Source organism: Acipenser ruthenus, chromosome 7, assembly GCF_902713425.1.
Source record: "Acipenser ruthenus chromosome 7, fAciRut3.2 maternal haplotype, whole genome shotgun sequence".
Classification (NCBI taxonomy): Eukaryota; Metazoa; Chordata; class Actinopteri; order Acipenseriformes; family Acipenseridae; genus Acipenser; species Acipenser ruthenus.
The window spans coordinates 42024147-42048072 of record NC_081195.1 but is presented as its reverse complement, the minus strand read 5'-3'; the positions used below and the strand labels follow the sequence as shown (position 1 = coordinate 42048072).

At 40.2% G+C, this 23926-nt stretch overlaps 2 protein-coding genes across 2 annotated transcripts in view; one reads left to right on the top strand and one right to left on the bottom strand.

The window, feature by feature from the left end:
- The window catches only part of efcab6 (EF-hand calcium binding domain 6), a 34486-nt gene extending 27968 nt beyond the window's left edge, over positions 1–6518 (top strand). Inside the window, exons 23-31 of the mRNA XM_059026966.1 lie at positions 24–179; positions 834–1026; positions 1606–1797; positions 2028–2255; positions 2366–2599; positions 2849–3029; positions 4234–4418; positions 4790–4939; positions 5301–6518. Coding sequence (XP_058882949.1) covers positions 24–179; positions 834–1026; positions 1606–1797; positions 2028–2255; positions 2366–2599; positions 2849–3029; positions 4234–4418; positions 4790–4939; positions 5301–5423 — 1642 coding nt within the window. The 3' untranslated portion in view covers positions 5424–6518. The remainder of the gene's footprint in view (positions 1–23; positions 180–833; positions 1027–1605; positions 1798–2027; positions 2256–2365; positions 2600–2848; positions 3030–4233; positions 4419–4789; positions 4940–5300) is intronic.
- Positions 6519–6947: 429 nt separating this feature from the next.
- The window catches only part of LOC117414521 (metallophosphoesterase domain-containing protein 1-like), a 40869-nt gene continuing 23890 nt past the window's right edge, over positions 6948–23926 (bottom strand). The window contains exons 5-7 of the mRNA XM_034024298.3: positions 11560–11675; positions 10422–10535; positions 6948–9855 (exon numbers count right to left, since the gene is read on the bottom strand). Coding sequence (XP_033880189.1) covers positions 9737–9855; positions 10422–10535; positions 11560–11675 — 349 coding nt within the window. The 3' untranslated portion in view covers positions 6948–9736. The remainder of the gene's footprint in view (positions 9856–10421; positions 10536–11559; positions 11676–23926) is intronic.

Below are 23926 nucleotides of genomic sequence, written 5' to 3'. Positions count from 1 at the left end.
TAATGTGCCTTTCTTTTCTGCAGAGATAAATTCAGAGACAACTTCCAAGATTTCAGTAAAGCCTTTAATAAGTTGGACAAAAAAAAGGATGGCTATATAACAGTACAAGATTTCTACAGGGTACTGCTGGAACACAGCTATAACTTGAATGAAGACCAGTTCACACATCTCCTTGTCAGGTACTGTCAACTGTTTCATATTATTTTTCATCTTTAGGTTATTGGCATTCAGGACCACAAATCCAGTGAGCTGCAGGAAGGTGGAGGAAATACTATACTTTAGGGACTGGATTTACCCTTTAATATTGAATTCAATAATGGAGAATAACTAGGGGGAAAAGGAAATCACAAGGGACACTATAGTGTATTGACTATTAAATGTATAGGAAATGGAAACTAAGTAATGATTATTGTATTTTGAACACTTAAACCTACGGCTCATTATTATATGCAAGTGTAGACTATCATGGATTGATCTTTACTGAATGAATTTTATATACATGATGTACGGAATGTGTTTTTCTCAAATCTTTTAAATTACTACCAATCATTTTTTTTACATTGAAACAGAACACTAGGATGTATTTTCTGCATGCATCATAGACCCCAAGATTTTGTGCAGACAGGGACAGTGCAGTCTTTAGTTCCATCTTCTGTTGAGCACATTTTAAACTTGCACTTTACTATAGGAACTGGTCTTCAGAAGACATACATTTGGTTAATAATGAACACATTCTTACTACAGAGCACACAAGGTTTGGAAGTCTAGTGGTTCATCATCGCTTTATTAAAGCAGGTTCTTCAATCAGGTCCCTTTTTCAATTTATTTCTCAGGCTTGGCATCGGGACGCATGATAGCAAGCTGGCTTATTTCGACTTCCTGAGAGTGATTGATGATGGCAGGGCTTCTAAGTATGGGTCCACACAAGTGCCAACTGCTGAAGTGGAAAACGAGAAACCCATTCACCACGAGGCTTTAGAAGACATCAAGAAAAAAGTCACAACTTCATTCAACAATCTGCAAAAGGTGGATTTGTTTCTTCTTAGTCACAATCACAATTTCTGAGAATCATATGAAAGAAAAAAAATAAACAAATAATACAATGAATAGAGATATACATGTATGTTTAAATAAAATAAATGTTATGCTAAAGTAAGAACCCTTAAAGATGCATTTCTCTACAAGGAAGCATATGAGATAAAGCAGGACGTAAAGCAACAACAATTTGCTTAATTGCTTAATGTTGACAAAAGCACCTTAGCTGGCCTATGACCTACAGAGAAAGTTGTGTTTCATCAATTGGATGAACATCTGTAGGTACAGGGACCTCCATTATATCCTCATTGAATAAAAAATAACTCAAATTTATACTTGAAATGCATTATAGTTTCCAGGAAAGTCTTTCAACGTTCTTTTTTTCCATTGTGGTTAATTGTGAGCTTGTGTGTACATGTATTCAGGTGTGTTTTGCTGTCTTCTTAACTGAAGCTGTTTAGGATATACCATATTGACAATAAACTCAGTGAATATGTTATCAATGTGTTGTTAGACTGCATACCATATGCTATAACTCAACTGCAATGTAACTGTCCTGTTCTATCCCAGGCCTTTGCTGCCATTGATAAGAAGATGAGCGGGGCGCTCAAGCAGGAGGAGTTCCGAAGGGTGCTGGACAGTTTCTGTTTCAGGTTCTCAGACTCACTGTTCACTTACCTGCTGAGCAAAATAAAACTGAACAAAGACAACACAGTGGACTGGATTGATTTCATGCAAAGTTATAGTTTACTAAACCACGAGGTGAGAACAGTATTGGCCCAATGGTCTTTTATTACTGTACCAGCCACAAGGCAGTTTGTTTAATGTTACTGTACTTAAAGTACTGACAAACAGTATTATTCTACAAAAATACCCCAATGATGTAGAATAGTGGTGTCTTACTTGGCCTTGTAGTGTGGCATGTTTGAGTGTAATATGCAATCATCAGTTAATAGGGCACTTAAATATTAAAATGATGACTCTTTTTCCAGAGTACAAATGAGTGGCTGGAAAAAGTGCAGAAGGCCAGCAAACCTTTAACAGCCAAGGCTTTGTCTATGACGGACATACTGACCCGTATACATGAGGTGGTCTCTTCACGCCTCGAAACAATCACCAAGGAAATCAAAGATATCGACTATGCGCAAATTGATGTCATTTCTAAAGAGGACTTCAGGAGGATTTCTAATCAGTATTTTATGCGCTTAACAGATGAGCAGGTATGTAAGAAATTATTTTGTACAGAAGTACAAGGGTCTGAGTTTTTGTCTATTGAAAAATAAACAGAAAAGAAAATCTCACTAATAGTACTTCCCTTTTTCATTTTCAGTTTGAGGACCTCTGGAATAGAATGGCAGTCAATGATTACGGAAATCTGGAGTACTGTAAGTTTCTGAAGAGGTTCAGTGGAGATCCATGTGAAAAGCCTCAGAGCCCACCAGTAACAGACCGACGCCCAGGAAGTTCCTTAAAATCTCCTCCTGCTTCAGCAGGACTCCTGGAGAGATCCACCTCTCTCTGTAGACGCCCAAAAACAGCACCCTCTGCCCTCAGTCGCTCAAAGGTCAGGACCAGGTTAAAAAATCAGGACTTTTAGAATTCTTGTTAAAAAGTCTTATAGTGTAAGACAAAAGAGCAAGGGCAGCAATCACATTTTTACAACATGTCTAAATTCTTTGAGAAATAAAATGGCTTCTTTATAGAAATTCCAACCAGCAGTATGCTATGTTTTAAAAACAAAAAAACACTATGTAATATGTAGCATTATTATATAACTGCATACTAAGTCAGCTGTCTGTTTTTTATGTTCTAGTCCATGGTGCAGGTAAATCGTCCATTCACAGCAGGTGAGCATTCAACACCATTGCTGAACTGCGAGTCCATTGAACAGAAAGTGAAGAGACAAGTGTGCCAGTCCTGGAAGAAGATTTACAAGCAATGTAGAGAGAGGGATGCTGAAGGACGAGGTGAAATCAGTGTCTCTGATTTCTTAGGTAGGATTCTCTAACCAAGGTGTAGTATAGAATGAAAAGTGAGGATAGCAATCCAGGGACCCCCTGGTAATAAGATGTACATCAATGGGTTCTCATCCTGGGTAATTAATAATTGGTTTAAGTAAATTGATTGGTACTAAGCTGGTTACAACCTCCGCTAAGGTATGGTCAAGAAGTCTCTTAACCCTTTGCAGTCCATTTATTAATTGCGCGTCAGGCATGTCAGGTCTAATTAATTTTCACACGCGCAGTTAATTTTAGACGCGCTGTTTAAAAGTATTTTTTTTCCACAGTCAAACGGGTTTAAATGGCCCTGCATATCAACAAAGCACTCACTAGGCATCTCCAGCCCTGCCCCACCCTTTCGTTCGCTATAGCTTTCACCTGTGTAAAAAATAAATAATAATAAAAATAATAGTCGTACATACCGATCAATCATCTCCTGATCACTCGTTTTATCACCAAACTCCTCAATAATGTGATCCAAGTCATTATTTTATTACTATAACATCTCAAAAAAAGCTCTGCAAATGTCTGTGTTCTCTGTGCGCTGATTCACAGGCAGCCAGCTTGTTTACTTACGACCGCCCCGTTATCTGATACCAGGGTCATGTATGACTATTCATGAGATACGACTTTTTTTTTTTTTTTTTTTTTCGACTTGTCTCGGCTCCTGTCGCTCCCACTCTGCAATTGAATGGTTTTCTCAGCTTTTTCTGGAGAATAAACGACTAGAAACCCGTTTTTTGCGTTGCTATAATGATGTCGGACCCAGTCCGACAAAGGACCTGAGAGGAATAATTGCAATGTCGGACCCATTCCGACAATGGGCCGCAAAATTAATGAGAATTGGAAACCCTTACATTCTTTCAAAAGCATTTTGGCTTTCAAGATAATTAACATACTTTAATACTTCAAGTAATGACCCAATCACTTTACAATAACACCCAAGGCCATAGTTACAGAACTTTTTAAGCAATGTTTTGTTCAGGACTTGTTTTCTCAAACAACAAAGCAACTGAAACAAATACGTCAGGAAAATGTGTGATTTTTGTATTTGTCTAATTTTAGTAGTTTTGCTGTTTCGAAGTATGCAATATAGGAATAAACTAAACATTATGCTGACATGCTTTCTTCCATTTCATCTCTTGGCTCTGAAGCTGATCGATTGTATTAATTTACTTCTTTATTATTATTGTAACAGCTGTAATGGAAAAGTTTGAGACAAAGATGACTCTGGATGAGTTTGAACAGCTGGCTTTGAAGTACAACATTAAAAACAATGGCAAGTTCTCCTACCCTGAGTTTCTCCAACATTTTGTACTCACACTGAAACCACAAGATGGCAGCCTGCTTCAGAGGATGAAGATTTCCCAGCCCCGTATAGCGGTATGGAAATTAACAACTAAAACTGTTCAATAATGAGGTCATAACATGGGCAACAGTGTGTTGCTACTGTCAAAGCAAATGTACTTCACAATACAGCCTTGAAGCAGATGAAACACGTGACTTTCAGGCAAAATATGAATTGTATGTGTTATATATTCATTTATTTTCATGTAAAAATTGTTTAATATAGTACCTTTAATGTCATGCTACTGTGATATTGTTATATATTTTAAAAACACAGTAAAAACAATTACAAAAGAGAGGGCCTTCCTGGATAAACTTCAGCTCTTTAGTATTGTATGACTTTTCTAACATCCTCGCTGCTCCTGCTGGCTCGTAAATGACGAACATTCTTGTGATTATTATTTAAGATGAGTCCTGGGAATCAAAGTAGCCAGTTTGTGGATGCCATGCTTACAATCCAAGGGCAGGTCCTACAGTGCTGGAAACAAATGAGACGTCATTTTAAAGCCTTCGACGAAGGAGTGAGTGGCTACATCTCTGTGCACGACTTCCGGCAGGTACAACAAAATCTTTTACTGTGTGCAAAATATCATCAACAGCAAACCCTAAGGACTCTATATAAAGTTCCCTCATGCAGCTCCTTCATTCTGACTGTGAGCAGGCATCTTGTGAGGTGTTGCTATAAAGCTTGGTACTTTCTCATGAGACATTGTTTTCTTTGTACATCTTCAAATAAATACAGATTAGTTTCAGATTTGAGAGTAATTTCCTGATCTAGGGGGTTCTTCTCTGGCTACACAATAAAATAATTAGATGGTTTCAACTGGATTGCTTATTAATTTAATGATAAGCTTACAGTAGTCTTGCAGTCTCATAAAGTGAACAAACCTGCATCTTTCTTTCTCTATATTTTTTCAGGTACTAAGAAAGTACAGTGTGAACTTGTCAGAAGACGACTTTTTCCATATTGTTGCATTCTATGACAAGAAATTGAATGGCAAAATATCCTACAATGATTTCTTAAGAGCATTTTTGAGATGAGGACTGCAGCTTAATTGAGATTTATTTTTATAAATTTGACACAATGAATAGTGATGTTTTCTTTAATTAAATTAACATCATTTTAAGTTTGAAAAAAATGCAATGCTATTTACAAACAGTAGAAGGAAGTGTTGAATAAAAGGCTGTTGTGCTGTGTTGATGTGTTGCTGTTGTGCTGTGTTGAAATTTAAAATTTTGTCAAATTTTAAATTTCATTGTGTATTTGATTATTTAAACAACCAAACTGTGCTTAAATGCCACAATCATTAATGCTGAATAATTATTTTATTTTATCTAAATAAATGAGTGTATTTTAATACTGTCATTTTTAAATGCAATTTCCATTGCATCACATTTTTCTTACAGTTTCTTCTAATTTCTAACATCATCTACAAAATCTGATGCAATAACACATGCCATCCACCAACACATGCAGGTGTCAGTACCATGAAAAAGTGGGGAACCAGGTCTTACATTAACATTATTACAATAAACAAGTAAAACAAATGTTCAACATGACTTACGTTTGCTATGTGCAAAATTACATTTAATACATTTTAGGCAGTAGTTCCCAATACATATGCTTCAATTGGTCAGCCAATAAAGGTCAGCGCTGTGACATACTGTTCTCCAACCCTGGTCCTGGAGAGCCCCTATCCTGCAGGTTTAATAGATGTCTTTACATCATCAGTGGCTAAAGATCTGGAACACCTGTTAATCCTGACTAATTAAGCCAATAATTGGTGCAATTAAGTAACTGAGATCTCAGTTGAAATGAACACCAGAAGACCCAGTAGTTCTCCAGGACCGAGGTTGGAGACCCCTGCGTGTACATTCACAGATTCTGGCACCATTGATTATTTTCACTAAGGCATATCCATGCAAGTATTTTGACCAATGGATTAATTTCAGCAGACATGGAAAGAGGAGCTATCAATATATGGAAGATGGAGGACCTATCAAATAGCTTCATCCAAAACTCTTTAAGATTTCTTGCAGCCTACAAGTTTGGGAAAAATACTGTAGGTTGTACATGTTCATTCTATAAAAATGAACACTAAAATAATATTCAAATCAAGATCACATTACCTAAACCAGTACACTGTGTTAACTTGTACCTTGTTCTGATGCTGGTAAAACAAGAAATGTTTAGCATGTCACCCCCCCCCCCCCCCCCCCCAAAAAAAAAGATTCAACATTCATTATAATCTTGTGCAAGTTATTGGAAATGTTGTGCTTGCAAGTGCTTTATTGCAAACTTAAAACAGATTTTTAAGATATATAAAATGACATGTTTTGGTATCTAAATTATACCAAGCCAGAAAATACTGCCTTTTGTAAACACGATCCTGTATCTACTTTATCCTGTACCATTATTTTCTAGCATATTGCTTGGACTACAGATTACTGTGTAGTTGAATAGTAATTCTTGTACCATTACCTCCACACCCAGTTTTCCCTTCAGCAACTCTCCTGCTCACTACATTGTGAAATAATTACCAAATATACCAGTTATAGGAAAAGGGGAAACACTTTTATTAAAACACATTGTAGAAGTAAAACACATTGTAGAAGTTTTATAAATAAAATCATGAAAATAGTGATGTACATTAAAAGCATAAAAAATACATACAACTGGGAACATTCTAAAAAATTCAACTTTAATTTCTTAACTCAATAAAACATGTTTTGTTTATGTAACATGAAGGATGATAATCATACCTGCATACAGTTCTATAAAGTAGTATACGTGGCTTAATATTACACCAAAGACCAGCACCAAACATACAGTACGTTTTCTAATTAACTGGATCCAAATACGACAAAAGCAATGCAAACAATGAGTCACTTATGATGCACAAGATAAAACTGGATTAAACACCAGTGACACAAGATTATTACAATCATACTCAATTATATTTATATTTGTTCAACTACCAAAACATTAGTGCCTAAGTCTCTTCCTACAATTAAATAAGCGACATTTATAGGTTTTCCTCATAAATAGGATATTGTTGTGGAACTATTTTTTTTCAATTGCTGTTGCCCCACAAATGTTAACAGCAAACTAAACATATTCTATTGCGAAATTTTGTGTCCATAGGATTGCACTAAAAGTAATACAACAAAACTACTAGTGTTTTAACCACCACACACTGATAAGAAAATATAAAAAATAAAAGCATGTCTCTGGTATTGTCGGATTCAATGTATACTAAGATAACCTCTGGAATGACAGGGCCGGTGTGGAATTGAACCAGACAGCGAGGGGATAAAACAGTGATAAAGCACAGAGCACAGGACGGCTCCAGTTTAAATCTGGGTCCTGCGCATCACTTATTCATGAGTCATTTATTGCACATGTATTGCACATCATAGTAGCCAAATTGTGCCTAAAAGACTATTTCTATGCTGGATGCAGTGGTGTTGCAAACCCAGCCACTTGTTGTGTCGCCCAAGGATATGTTCTTGGGCCCCTTCTCTTCAATATCTACATGCTTACCTTGGGACACTTCAACCACCAACACAGCCTCATGTTTCACTCCTATGCTGACAACACCCAGCTCTATTTAAAATGACCCTGGTAGCCTCTCTGCCATGGCCCGGCTCTCTGCTTGCATTCAAGTCATTGAGGCCTGGATGTCTGCCAATTTTCTTCAGCTGAACACTAGAAAATCTGAACTCCTTTTAGTAGGCTCTAAAACTCAACTTAAGAATCTCAACATAGCTGCCCTGAACCTCAGAAACTGTCTGCTGCTGCCTTCCCCCACAGTACGAAGCCTTGGTGTACTTCTCCTTTGATGCCCACATCTCCTCCGTGGTCAAATCTTCCTTCTACCATCTTTGAAACATCTCTAAAGTCCGTCCCTACCTTTCCCTACCGGATGCGGAGATACTTTGTCATGCATTTGTCTCCTCTCGACTCGACTACTGCAACTCTCTATATGATGGTCTCCCGTCACGCACCATAAACTGACTGCAGCTAGTTCAGAATGCCGCTGCCAAGATCCTTAGATGTAAAAAAACATGATCACATCACCCCCATCATGCCCAGCTGCACTGGCTGGATTATTTTCAAAACTCTCCTGCTCATCTACAATGCCCTTCATCACACAGGTCCCGAGTACCTCCTCAACCTGCTGACCCGCTATGTCCCTGCCAGCAAGTTGAGGTCCTCCAACTCTGGCCTGCTTGTTATCCCCAAGCAAAAGTGCACTACACATAGAGAATGCTCGTTTAGCTTCATGGCTCCGACTCTTTGGAACTCTCTCCCAGCTTTGGTGAGTGATGCTCCCACCGTCGCTCACTTTAAATCAGCTCTAAAGACCCACCTGTTCTCTCTTGCTTTCCATGCTCTTTAAGCCTGATATCTGCTATTAGCTGCTGTGTTGCTGCTATTATTTCATGTATTATGCTACTATCATGTATTATGCACTTTTCACTGTATTTAATGTATTATGCATTGTTTTTTTACTGTATAGCACTTTGTGATGGTGGTCCACTATGAAAGGCGCTATATACAATAAAGATTGATTGATTGATTGATTGATATGTGGTCCCACAATCCATCTTCTACTAGTAAGACTTGAAAATGCCTTAAGTTCTTTTTTTTTATTTTAAACTGCTTTATTATGTATATATGCCATTTGTGTTATACCTGCTCCTAATCACCATCCAACCATGCAAATGGCTGTCATTTTCTGAAATTATATTTTCTAATTAAAAATATAAATTTAAAAAAAAAAAACACACACTTGCAAGCTCTATAAAACCAAGGCTGTAAAATTCAAAACATAAGATGCAGGTGCAATGCAAATATATGTACAAATACTCAATCTCCTGACGTAAAGCTGCTGTTCAAAAATCCTTTCATTGTGAGGTAATCAGTCCACTTCTTACAGCCCAGAAAAAGTAAATAACTTATTTTCGTGAAGATTCAAGGTGTAAAATTATTGAAGACTATCATCCCCGAAGTTTGTCTGAAATTACCTGGTAAATTCAACCTCAATAATTCAAAAGTTCATGGTGTATCAATAACAATATATAACAACCCTTGTAAAGTAAAGCAATTTATTGAAAACAGAATAGCTAGATGAATAGTGGAGTGAATCAGTAATGAAGTTCACAAAGTTACAGAATATAGTGAAAATCATCAAAGGGTATAGCACTAAATGTATGGCCAATGGCATACTTACAATATTATTATATTACAATATTATTCCAGCAACAAAATATAAATCCAGATTGGAGGGGCAACATAGTTTCCTCTTTTAAATAAAGGTAAAAAAAAAAAGAAAAAGGTGCTTTTACAATCATGTGCTTCTTGGGGTGGGCATGTCGAACACTATTGGTGGATTCATGGGTTGAAAGTTCACAGTGCACGCTGATGCATTCACGTAAGTTGTAGTCCCATCAGTCATTGCCCCATAACCTGCCAAAAAAAGGTTTTGTGTTCAGTGTCACTAGTTTATTTTTAAGTAGTTGGAGTTTTCTAATTTATTTATCTATTTATAAATAACATCACTTTGAAGGCCATTTACTAGCAAGTCAAAGCCCAGTGATGCACCAACCAAAGTCACTGTATTTATCTTGCTCTTAATTGTATTATTACTTGTACTGTGATTCTTGAAATGTATTTTTGTTTACGACTGTAAGTCACCCTGGATAAGGGTGTCTGCTAAGAAATAAATAATAATAATAATAATAATAACATCACTGTACACTGAAGATATTCAAATCCGAGACCTGCAAAAGGAAATTTGCATATCATGAAATTTACAAAAATCTATAGTGAATTCTAGATGACAGTTAAAAGTACTATCAATACAACCTGAGTTATATCTGCATGTAACATATCTGTAATAGAGTTGTAGATAATTCAGTGATTTTATTCTAATTGAAATCAGTATATACTGTACACAGTGCCTACATGTAAATAGAGATTTGGCTATATATACAGTATGTACTGTATCAGTCAATTTAGAAGGGCACTCTTACCTTCATGAATGTGCCCAAAAACGTGAAGTTTTGGTTGTACCCGTTTCTGTACAGTATTCAACAACTCCATGCAGCCTACCCTCTGCATTTTTTTGGGAACCCAGTCCAGGAAACCTACAATAGCAAAAAGAGGTGAAACTGATGGGAAAGCTTAATGAGGAGAGCTTTTGTTTGCTTAGTGAGACGAAATAAAATGATGTTTCAAACATGACCCATGCTTTACACACATATAAGCACAGATATGACAGTTCATTTAAATAATGTCCACTAATGTCCGTACTGTTCATAGTGCCAGTTTTGAAGTCGTGGGACGTACTAAAAGCCAAGTTTTTCCCAAACTTCTAATCGATGAGAACAAAATTATTTCTAGTGAGTTTGAAGCGAGTTTGCTGACATAGATTCACATCCAGATATGCCAATACATTTCCAACCTAATTTCATGGTAAAAATGGTAAACTAATTTGGAATTCAATATATTGGGGAAATAAGGAAAGAAAATGCTCAGCGGTTTACTGTTAAACTAAATTAAACATTTATGCTAAAAACATGTTTCTATGTCCTCTGTTACAGGAATAATTCAGAACTAAGGCAATGTTCTGTTCAAACAGCAAGACTACATTTTTACATACTACACTACACTACATACACTAGCCTTTATCACTGCTGCACCCAATAAGAAACTCTTTTCTAGCACTGGGGTTGAAATAATAGTGAACCAAATGAAATTTATAATTAAAGTTCGGGAGGAGGGTCAGACACCAATCTCCGCATCACCAAATTGAATCATTCAATTTACACATTAGCTAATTTAAATTGTTAGCACTATAAATACCCGCTTCACTTATCTCTCAGTTGCGTTTTGATTTCATCGTAACCCACCACCTCCCCATCTCCACCTTTTTTAATAACAGTTTTTATGTTTTATCAAATGGGGGTCTCAGCCTCGTCCAGTCGGCCAGGCAGCGAACCCTCAAACCAAGTTAGGTTTGATGCCAAATGAATGTGTATATACAGCATACTTTTCTGTTAAATCGCATACTCCGCATTCTCTACAATAAATATTTGTACTAAAACATTTTGTGATTGGTGTTTGTCCCGAACTACTTAAGTGGGAGGTTTGGTTCAATAATGTAATTACCCAGTGGTGGTCCATGTGTTACGAGAATATCTGTGCCATCAGGGATTTGGTTCCACTTGTCCAAAAGGGCTTGTCCCCGTGAAAGATTAAAGCCCCACCCATAATACCAAGGCTGCCTGTCTCAGGAGTAAAAAAAAAACAAGATCATTACATTTTACAAATTTTTAATAAGGATGGCCATATTAATTCTTTAACTTCCTTTGCAGTCAGGTACCTCAGAGAATATGGATATATTTTTATGAAGGAGTGAAAAGGAATATTTACAGCACTAAAATTCTGTACAAATGAATCACTACGCCAGAATTGAAGTGTGAAAAGCAGCAGCCACTTTACAACACAACAGCCTCCATTTATTTCAATTCTAAAATATAACTGTTGGTGTTTTTCGGTAAAGTGTGTCAAATAAAATCAAATAACATTTTAGTATCCTATACCAGCATTACATACTACTTTTTTGGACAGAACTATAATACTATATACAGTAGTACTATAGTATTATATATTCATATCATCACCAACTTAACAATGTTAAGGGTACATGTCAAGTGTAAAACTTTCGTCTCGTCTACTCTGTGGAGGACCTGTATCCTTGCTTAAAAACAAGAAGATTGTTGGTTGAATTTCTACAATCTTGTTGGTAGATGTTTCAGAAAAGAAAACTCCTGTAAATGTCCTGCCGTATGTCAGGGTTACAGCCTTCTGCTCTGTTTATCCCATGAAAGATTTACACTATTAAATAATGCATTAGTGAGCCTATAAAAATCTCAGGTTGGGACACATAACATCCTCAATACGTGACTGAGCTAAATGAACCTGTAAGACACGAAATAGCAATTACTTTTCAAAAGCATGTATTTCCTTAATGAATTATAAACTAATCTAGTATGTAGTTGTCAAATGGCTGCTTTTGGGGTACTCTACACAGACAACACATTAGAATACTACACTACTGAAAACCACATTCAATCCACAACCTCCCTCAAGGCCCAGGTTAAGTAATCTACAATCCTGCAAGATATTACACTCCCAGCTCACAAAATGCACATTTATCACTTGTATTAGTTTATTGCTAGTTTATTTATTCATCTGGATTTCTAATTCACACCAGAATAACAGTAATTTTATGATGGCAGACCCCAGGATAGTCACAATATACATGGAAAGATACAGTAACTAGCATAAAAACTGACCATTTTAAAAGCTTACCATTTTTTTAGGTATTGTTCAATTTCAAATGGGTACATATACATTTTAGAAAAGAACTTCAAATACTACTGAATGAGAAACAGGGTATACCATGTTTTTCCCAAAATGGTACAAAAGCAGGTCACATTTATAACCCAGAACAAGCCCCAGGCAATGAGACAGATTATGAATTAATTTTTACAATCAAACATTTAAATGGGGCCATTACAAGGTTATGTAGACATCGATGCCTGGTACAGCTCAAAAATCAGACCAATGCCAATGATTAGCTACATTTTTGTCTGTCTGTTGAGCTTGCTGTTTCAGTTATAAAAGGGCATGTATGGCTCAAATGTCACCTTGTAGACCAACAGCTCCCAGTTCAGTCAGCTGATAACTAACTGCAGACAAAAATCCAAAGAAAAAAAGGTGCTCGGTGCATTGTTTTATATTGCCCATCAAATTGATTACAGATGCAACAAGCTTTACTGGCAGTGTTGAAATGAACATGTCAGTTACAATTCTACTTCAGATCCATCTTTCACGCCCATGTCAAGCACTCTTAGCACTGAGTTGTACATGTAAGCGTTAAGCCTAACACATAAGACTTAATACTGATCTTATATTCTTCCATACAGTCTTTAGTGAATCCCTCCTCCATATCATACATACGTCACACTTTAGAGTCTTACCAGTTGTAAGAAACTTGTCTATCAGTCTCTCCAACAGTCTGTCTGTCACACTTACATGTTAAGTATGTATTTAACCGTATATATTTGTTCGACTGCAATACATTTTACCATATAAAATGGCAAGAATACTGGGAGAAATCTCATTGGCTAAATCTCATCCAACCAGTGCAAATATGTCACCATACCAGCACAGCTTGGAATTTTTAAAACCCCCTGATTCAGTCTGGGTTCTGTATATTGAGGGGCCCTGTCTATTTGTCTGCATGTCACACTTATGTGTATCTTAAACATCGGGGGTATATGGAGGAATCTCACTGTCTTTACAGGCATGTCAAACACATTTTTATCTGCATAGTGGACATGGTGATCTACCTGTACTTTTGCATGTACTAATAGTTCTGATTCTGTATTTACAGCAGTGATGGGGGATGAATGACACTGACATGCTTGTCTTCATTGCTTAGCTAAGGGTTAGAAACAAGTGTGTGCGTGCGTGTGTGTGTTAAAAAAAATGGTTTGAGCCCATTTCATACTAGGTTTCTCAATTTGCAAGTTTATTTCTGTGAGAGTATATCAAATACTGAGAAGTCCTTTGTGGCAAAGCCATTAGGGGGGTAAAAGTGGTTTCATTAGGAGTGTGAGAAATAAAATGTGTATCATGTTATCCATTTATTTTTGCAGCAGCACAACATTCTAATTAAGTTTTCTATGAAATTTGCAACAATCTTTTCATGAAATCTAAAAAATTAATTTCGAAGATCTTAAAAGTAAATTCAGGTCCTGAAATATTTAAACGTGCCTTATTTATAGTAATATTAAAATATGTATGGATGTCTTCAAGTGGATTGTCAGTTTCTTTAACTGTATCTGTTTGAACATATTTTAATTTCATTCATGTTTTAGATTACATTTAACTGTTCATTCTGGTTCAGATACTGTATTGGGTCAGAGGTCACTAACAAAATTTAGCCAAGTTTACATATAAACCTCTACATTAGTACCTTAAATAGTCTTGACAGTTTTGGTAGTGCTGCATCAGAAATGTGTAGCAAATTTGAAGACAACATTTGACATAATTTGTTCTTTATCGCTATGAAACTGCCATATTAGATCAGAGGTCAAAGCGAAGGGTATTGTTACTTTCCATAATGTGTTTCCCTAACACTAAAAATATGAAATGTGTATCTCAAACTGTTTCCCTTTCAATTTTAAGACGACCTCCAAAACATTACGTATCGGACATGCCTGCCTATTTGTAGGTATCTTCTGAGCTCTCTATACCAGAGCTGCCGATAGGCCCCTTCCTGGGATTTCCTCAGCAACCTGTGCGCGCTCGCGTTGCAGGCAGCTGCTTTCCTATCTGTGGTACATGAGTTGACTGCCTGTGCAGTATTGATTTAAAGGAGTGAGTGTTGTTGTTTTTTCCAGCTTTCACTCGTGTGGGAGCACGTCTTCCACCGGGGCTAGACTTTGCCATACTCCCGCTGTCGAGCGACTAAGCTAGCTGCCATGTGCTAGTTTAAATATATCAAAATATATATACATATATATTGCTGTTGTTGACTAAATACCCTCGCTGGGACATCCGCAGTGTACACATGGTACACCCGCTTTCCTGTGTTGTGCAGCAGCTAGGTAAAATAAATAATTAAATAAATAAATAAATAAATAAATAAATAAATAAAAACAGCAGGCCTCGTCCTCCATGGGGCTGTATTTTTACTAGACCCGCTCTAGAGTAGACCTCGCCGGCTGCTTCGGCCCGCCCATCTCGGTGCGTTGGGCCTTCAAAACAAAAACAAACAAAAAACGAACAGCAGTGTGTTCCCCACTCCTATTGTTTGTATTGTTTTTATTGTACTCTGTCCATAGATTCGCCCGTCACAGCTTCGGTTTGTGTGTCCTCTGGTATACGCTACGCACTGACCAGGTGTGTGACTACACGCGGTTAGGGTAGGCACCGCTGTTTCAGCTGCCCCCTGTTGCTTCGGTACCATGGTGCACGCTCAGCCCGTGGTACTTCGGTGCCTCGGTGCAAGCGGTGGTCAGTGCACAATATATGTACGGCAGCTAGCTGGGCTATGCCGCATACATTCTCCAGGTTCTACCGCTTGAATATGGTAGATCCTTCTTTGCCTTCAATAGGCACGAGGGTCCTTGAGGTTGCACGCTTGCACCACTAACCTAGGGGTAAGCGGTTCTGATGCGTCCTTCGTAAGCTACCGTTCCTTCTCCTTCACGACGGCTCTGGTATACATTTCCCATTCGTAATGTTTTGGTGGTCAGCTTCGAATTGAAAGGGAACGTTAGGCTGCTTACCGTAACTCTGGTTTCCTGAAAGAGAAGACGACCACCAACTAGCAAGGTCGCATCGGTCGCCCTTACGGTTTCGATGCAAAAAAGAGAAATGGCTTCCGCGGAATGACTGTTTTAACCCCTCGGTAAGCGGGACCGAGGGCGTCGTCCCAGGATGGGGCCTATCGGCAGCTCTGGTATAGAGAGCTCAGAAAATACCTACCAATAGGTAATAACATACATAATGTTTTGGTGGTCGTCTTCTCTTTCAGGGAACCAGGGTTACGGTAAGTAACCTAACGTTATGATATATGAACTATTTTTTAAAGATTTAAGGCACTTCCGCGTTGGTGGGCAGCTAATTTTTAGTCATCTCTAACAATAGCCTCGCGCAGTGCTCGCCACGTCAGTCAAGGGGCGTGGCCAGGGCAGCGCCAGGGGTTCCATAACCTTGCACTACCTCCACTCTAGACTTCACTGCAGACATACTTATGATATTCTGATATTCTTGCTTTTTGCTACAAATCGAAATTCAAAGTTCTCTTGTTTAGTGTTCAGGATTGTTTTGTTTGAACCTTTCATTTATTGAGTGTTGTCCGTGTTTGTTTATTTAAAAAATAAATAAATAAATAAATAAAAAGGGGGGGAAATTCAACTGAGAACTGAAGCATCCTCTCAAGGCTTTCTAGTTATGGATCCGCTGTTTGAGCTTCAATCGGACGCTTCGGAGGACTTCCAGCCTGGGCAGCCATGCTATTTTGCGCGTGCCCCCCTCCAAGCTGGTATAACCCCGCTCCAGGCCTCCCTCCTGCTATCTTCCCAGCTCAGCGGTGCACCATCTAGGCCAAAGCGGACACTCTCTCAGCCGAGGCCCAAAACCCTATCATTCAAGGATTGACCTTTTCCTAAGCTCCTGAAGACCTTGTTTGATAGGGGAATTCAGATTCCTATAGGAGCGGAGCGCAAAGAGCTCTTTCAGCTGGACTGCCGCACCTAAACGGAAGCGCGGAGTTACCCAATCCCATCGCCCAGGCCCATCCACCTCAGCCTTGAGTCCTTCCCAGCTCCTGCCTTCTGACCAGCTCCTCAACTCTCCAGGCCCAGCTACCCGGTCCAGGCAGTCGCTCTCTGCAGCAGCAATGGTTTCTCCGATTTCGAGGCCTCACCCTCCTCCACAGTCACTAGCCTCTGACTCAGACAGCATCTGACGGGGGATGCTTCAAGATGTGAAGGCCCTCCTGCAGCCGGTTTCTGAATCCATAGCGGCTATCAACACCAGGCTCATCTCCCTGGAAGCCCGCTCCAGCCCAGCCCCTCCACTTCCACATACTTCAGCCGCTGCCTCAGTGATCGAGGCCATCGATCATGGCCCCTCTTTCACACTAGCCTCCGTCTTTCCTGCCTACCCCCAGCACACCATCGGCTACAGGCACATCACCATTCCTCCTGCCCTGTGTAAACAAATCATTGAACGTAAGGATGTCAATCTGGTACTCGTGCTCATTGCTACATCTGAGCTCAACCTACCAACGGACAGTGAGCTGTGGCGATGTATCTGTAACTCTCAAATCCACCGATCCTCGCCTTCTCAAGAATTTGACGATGGGGGAATTTGTCATGGCTTTTTCAGCTTACACAGGTGTCCTATGCAGCGCCTTTCCTCACCGTCGAGAGCAGCTGAACCACTACCTAGCCTATATCGTAGAACTGGCTGTCCGCTATGGGGGCACCATGTTTTACGATTATCACAAAAGCTTCTCGACTAAAGCAGCAGCAGTCCTTGGAACAGATAACATTGTCATCAACTCGGCAAGACCCAACATCAACAAAGGTTTTATGGCCAACCGCTTCCCAGCCCCTCCATTCCCAGTGTTTTGGATCAACCCGATCGGCATCACCACTTAAAGTATTTCTGGAAAGAAATACCTTATCATCGACCTCTCAGCTCCTCGAGGCCAATCCACCAGTAGTATTAACACTCTGATTCCTCTGGAAAAATTTTCCCTCCATTATGTCACCCTTACAGACACAATCAAATTCATCAAGATGGCGGGCCACAGAGCTTGGCTTTCGAAGGCCGATATCACAGACGCCTTCAAAGTCATGCCAATTCATCCCTCCCTTCGTCATCTTTTCGGGATATCCTGGCAAGGCTCCTATTTCTTTGCCACTCATCTTACTTTTGACTGCCGCAGCAGCCCGAAAATCTTCAACACCCTGTCTGAAGCTTTATGCTGGATCCTCCTAAACTCATCCCATGTCCCGTCCTTACTTCATCTCCTGGACGATTTCCTCCTCATCTCTCCCGCCTCTCATCCTCCAGCCCAAAGCATTAACCATCTCAAAAATCTGTTCTCTACCCTAGGAGTTCCTCTCTCTTCCAAGAAGACCATCAGCCTGACTACCAGCCTTGAATTCCTCGGAATAACCCTTGACACCCTCAAGTTTGAAGCCTGCTTCCCTCCCTCAAAATTCACCTGCATCCATCAACTGATTTCTTCTTTCCAAAGCTCAAGAACCATCTCAAAGCATTACCTTCTCTCTCTCCTGGGCCACTTCAACTTCGGAATCCGCATTATCCCGCAAGGGCACACCTTCATCTCCTGTCTCCTTGCCGTATCTACCACTACCAAGTCTCTTGACGCCTCCATCACCATCCCGGGTGAAGCTCTGAAGGACACTGAAATGTGGTCCACTCTACTAATCCACTGGAACAGTCTTTTAATGTTCTACGACAATGCCATTTCAGCCCCAGACATGCACCTGTTTACAGACGCCTCCCACGCAGGCTATGGCGGTTTCTTAGGACCCCAATGGTTCTCCAGCACCTGGCCCCAGGAAATTCGATCCCTTTCTCCCTAGCTGAAATCCTCTCCCCTCCTGGAACTGTACACTACATCATCGCTGCCCTGCTCTGGAGTCATCTATGGCCCAGAAAGTCAATTATATTCTCCAGTGACAACACCTCCACTGTACATATCATTAACAAAGGGCGTTTCTCCTCCCCTATAATTATGCAGCTCCTTCGTCATCTCGTCTGGACCTCGGTGTCCAATAATGTTATTATTCAGGCCCATCACATCCCTGGGTCCCTTAATATCGCGGCCGGTGCTTTGTCTCGCCTGCAGGTCCATAGGTTTCACAGCCTGGTCCCAGAAGCACACCCCAACCCACAGCAAGTTCCTCCTTTCAATCAACTGGTGTTCCACTAAACTCCACACTCTCCGGCTTCCTTCAGTCAGCCCGCAACTTTATGGAGAATGCCAGCCACTTCCACTCGCTCTTCTTATTCTACCACCTTCCTTCACTACATTCTGCGCCCAGAATCGGATCTCTCTCACCACCTATAACCTTCAGCACCTCCTTGCCTTTATCACATACATCAGGCTACCCCTTAACCTGGCCCCTTCCTCCATCAGGAATTACCTCTCAGGTATCCAGCACCAGTTTAGTAGTCTCCAGTCCATCCCTTCCTCCCCCCCCCCCCCACTCCTTTCCATCCCAGAGGTCCACCTGACGATCCGGGGCATGGAGATGAGCCTCCCTCCTGCCTCTCCATCAAGACAACCGATCTTATCGGATATCCTCCTTTGCCTGTGCCTAGTCGCCTTTTTCGGGTTCATGCGCTGCTCTGAGTTTTCAGTCCCTTCAATCTCCAGCTTCCCAGCCATCGGCCTGCGGCGCCCCGACTTCACTCAAGTCCCCAGAAATCACTTTGTTCTATTCATCGGGACTTCAAAAACAGACCAGTTACATCAAGGTCAGTGCATTCAGTTCTCAAAAATTGACTCGCCTCTCTGTCCCAGCACTTGTATCACGTATAAACTGTATTTGCACCACGAGCACTAATTCACTCACGAACTGACTTGTGTATGTGTTTTGTGTTTCATGTGGGTGTCTAAAGAATGGGACTATTATTTCGGAACAAACCTGGGGATTACAATTTAAGTAATACACGCCGCTGTTTTACTTAGCATAATTTATTGTTTACTGTTTGTTTTGCCATCAGGCACTGGATATACAAACTCATTAAACAACTTTGCACCTGGATTATAATTGTCTGTCTGTTCATTGATCACTTGCACCTGCACACTGTTAACCACTTTGCCACACGTGGTGCCAGAACACGGGATCATGGACCGCAACACACTGGCAGAGCTGCTGGTGGCACTGGATAGCAGACGGGAGGCAGAGTAGAGAAGGAGAGAGGAGCGATTCACAGGGCTCATTGAGAGGGTAGGGCTGGCAATAACACCACACCCTACAGCAGCACCCACAATGACGTCCCTGAAAGCTTGGGCGTTGAAGATGACGGCGGAGGCGTACCTGGTCGCATTTGAGCGGCTAGCCACCACCGCATCATGGCCGTGGGAGTTCTGGGTGAGCCAGCTGGGACCCTGCCTGATCGGGGAGGGTCAGGCAGCATACCAGGCACTGTTAGCCATTTTGCCACAGCTTCCCATCTCAACACCCTTTTGTCCAGGTCCGGACTCTCCCCGCAGTTTTATTCTCCCCAACCCTTCTGGATCAGAGCAGCCACTTCTGGAATCAACCAGCACCTGATTAAAACCATGGGGCGTGGTCCTCTTCAGCAGTGGAGGCTTATAACAGGCCATCTCCCACAGACATTGCAGCCCTCGTTAGTATACCCGGAGTGGGGGCGCCCTCTCTGCCAGGTTCACCCGATGTTTCCTCCCAATGGGGGGGGGGGGGGTTCCTATTCCTTCGTCTCTGCTATACAGACCCAAGACACTTTTCCCTAACTCTCCATACCACCCAGCTGCCTGCCGATGCTGCCTGAGTAGTGATGGGATCTATCCTTTTGTCTTCTATCGCTCATTCTTCTTGTCGCCCAGCAGCCAGAGGATGCTGCCTGACTCAGTCCTTTGAGTACAGGGATATGTCCAGCCTGTTCTATGTCTAACACCATTGTCACACAAGCACTCACACGCTCCCAAACTCATTGTCCATCATGCCCCCCTTTTAACTCTCAAGCTCTCATAGGCGCCCAGTGAATACATAATAAAACATAAATCAGGCTTTGATTGCTTTTTCACATAGGGATTACAAACATTCTTGTGAAAGCAACTCTACATTAATTAATATTTCACATCGCCTCAGTTGCTAAAGCAAACATTGCTTTGCAAATGATGTCCCATCAAACTTAAATATTTTTTTTCATTTAATAGTAGTAATAAAAATAATCTTTTCCACAATAAGTCAATATCGTGTTACATTCATACACAGAAACGTTTCATTCCAAGTAGATCATTTTCCCATGTCATTTTCTATTGGGTTGTTCAGAAGATTTGTGTTTGGCAAAGTATGAATTTGTTTTTTGTTAATGTGAACGATATCACTTCTTTTAAGGTTTGTATCCCCTTAAAATCAGACCCAGACACAAGAATTCTTTTTTTTTTTTTTTTTTTTTTTAATTTAGTCGTTGCCAATTATTTTTATTATTTTCTCCCCAATTTGGAAATGTCCAATTATTTTTAGGCTCAGCTCACCCCTACCACCCCCGCGCTAACTCGGAAGGGCGAAGACGAACACACGCTGTCCTCCGAAGCGTGTGCCGTCAGCCGACCGCTTTTTTTGCGGTCGGCTGCAGCAGTCCTTGGACTCACCATGCAGCCACCCAAGAGCTACAGCGTCGGAGGACAACGCAGCTCTCGGGCAGCTTACAGGCAAGCCCGCAGGCGCCCGGCCAGACTACAGGGGTCGCTGGTGCGTGGTGAGCCAAGGACACCCTGGCCGACTTAACCCTGCCTCCCCCTGGGCGGTGCTCAGCCAATTGAGCACCGCTCCCTGGAATCTCCCGTCCTCGGTCAGCAAAGGAATAGCCTGGACTTGAACTCGCGACGTCAAGACTATAGAGCGCATCCTGCACTCCATGTGCAGTGCCTTTACTGGATGCGCCACTCTGGAGCCCCCTAGACACAAGAATTTGAAGTTTTTAATATCACTTCTGTGCCATTTTATTAATTACAGAAATCAAAGCCAAAAGAACAAAAAAACTAAACAAAACATAACTCCGTTTTTGAAGCGCTAACTAAACTGTTCAGGGACCTAACTAACAACCCTCTTTGACTACATCTTTTCCCCTTCGTCCCCCTGGTCTGTTACATTACCTAATCAGTATCAGTTTATACTATGGCTTTGGAGTACCTATGACCCCACAACATGCTCACTCTATTTCTACCCATATGTAATTAATGGCATCATCTGAAGGGCTTAACTATAGTATCCTATTATGGACAACATCTACCATAAATAAATAATACATTAGTTGATGTATGTCAAAATGCATAATACATTCATATTTAATGTCCTCTGTTAACATTTTTATGGAATAATTTTCAAAAGAAACTTTCAATCAAAGTTAAGAAAGCTTTGGTGCACTATTTTCCAACATATTTTACTCTACGTGCATGCTGAATATTTTAAGAATCTGAATTACACAGCAGGTGTTTTAGGGGACACCCACAGAGGCACATCCTTGGATTTCATTTCAATGTACAGAAAGTGTCACATTTTAAAATGTACATAAGCTGCATGTACATTACATGTGCATAATCACGAAATGGCAGCTACCTAAAATAAACTCATTTAATTCAATTTTGCACAGCGGAAATGATGTTGCTAGCAAACATCTATTTTATCTAAAGCCCTAGAAAATGCCAAATGAGATCTAGCAAAGCCTGCACTTCGTCACACAATGTTGGTTTATTGAGCTCTAAAAGCTCTGCCATCAGCAGGCATGACCTAACCCCTTATAAAACTTTCAAAAGACTCCAGCAGAATGCATCTCTATGCTACTATCTTTAAAGAACAAAGAAGATAATGAAGTCAAACAAGTCTGATCCTCATTCAAAATGTGGACCTGTATACACTGATCCTGTTCATCTGGCTGGCTGTCTGTCACACTCTACATGGTGAACATGACTCCCTTGACTTTGAAGATGATTACTTGTTATACATCTTCTTAGCAGTCAAACAAAAAAGCTAAACTCATCAGTAATCTTCAAGGGGATTGTTCTGGATTTACCCTGTTCATTGCCGTTTGTCCTTATTTTAGTATTACACCCTAGCGAGTAAAACCTGATCTGTGTTCAGGGTGAGATTTCAGGACCCTCTGTGCTGTATGTGTGCGCACTGGTTCTGTGAGATAATGGGGCCCCATGTCTTCCCACTCATGCATGATTGTCTGATACAGAACAGAGCAGCTGAAGTAAAACCTCCTGGGAGCAGCTGTCACTTTTCTGCACACATTTGATTCTTGTCTACTTGCTGCTATCCCTTTATGATTTACACCATAGCTACCCTCAATTAAAAAAGTAAATGATCTCTTGTGTTTTACAAGTACAGACAGAGGTCATTATCAGATTTTCAATGTCTGCTACAATCCAGTGTTGCATGTCTTTGTTTTACTCATAACATCATCACAATATTGGGGGACAGCACAAGATAATGCAAATGCATGATGCTGGACTTTGCGTTAGTGTTTTATTGTGTTTCAATGATGGGGCCCGTGATCCCAAACAAATATCCTAAGGTTGGTTGTTAGACCTTCCAAGTTGGAAGTTAATTTTAATGTTGTAAAAGACGGGTGCTTGTTAATCCATCTGTTTATCGGGATCTAGTTCTGCTGTCTTTGTTAGTTCGGTACGTTATTCAAAAGCACTTAATTAAATAATGGTGTTCAGAAAATTCACCTTTCAAGTAGACAGAGATGTGCCAGAGGTGACTAGTATTCAAAGTTGTAATCTAATGCACTACTTTCTTCGAGTTCAGTCTGCTGCTTCAGCATTATTTATATAAGTTCATTCCATCCCTGCAATATTTAACACACACCAACATCTGGCCTTTGATTTTTAATTACATTGTTACATTTTTAATTCTTATGCCTATAAAACAAATTCCTGGGGGGATGGATGCGTACTATGCCATTCCCTGGTGATGAGTCCTGGGTCAATGTACAAAATGAAAAGCGTTTGATAAAATGATACTGTGTTATAAAAAAAAAATAATAATAATTTAAAATCCAAGTTCAGAAGCATCTAGTTAGCATGCAGTATCTGTGCTGGGGAGCTTTATATTTAAAAGAGCAGAACAAAGTATTTCACAGCCCTTTTCTTGCTTCTAATGAGCACTAGTTATATTATTATTAGCTTGAAGATCTTGCGATCCTTTGG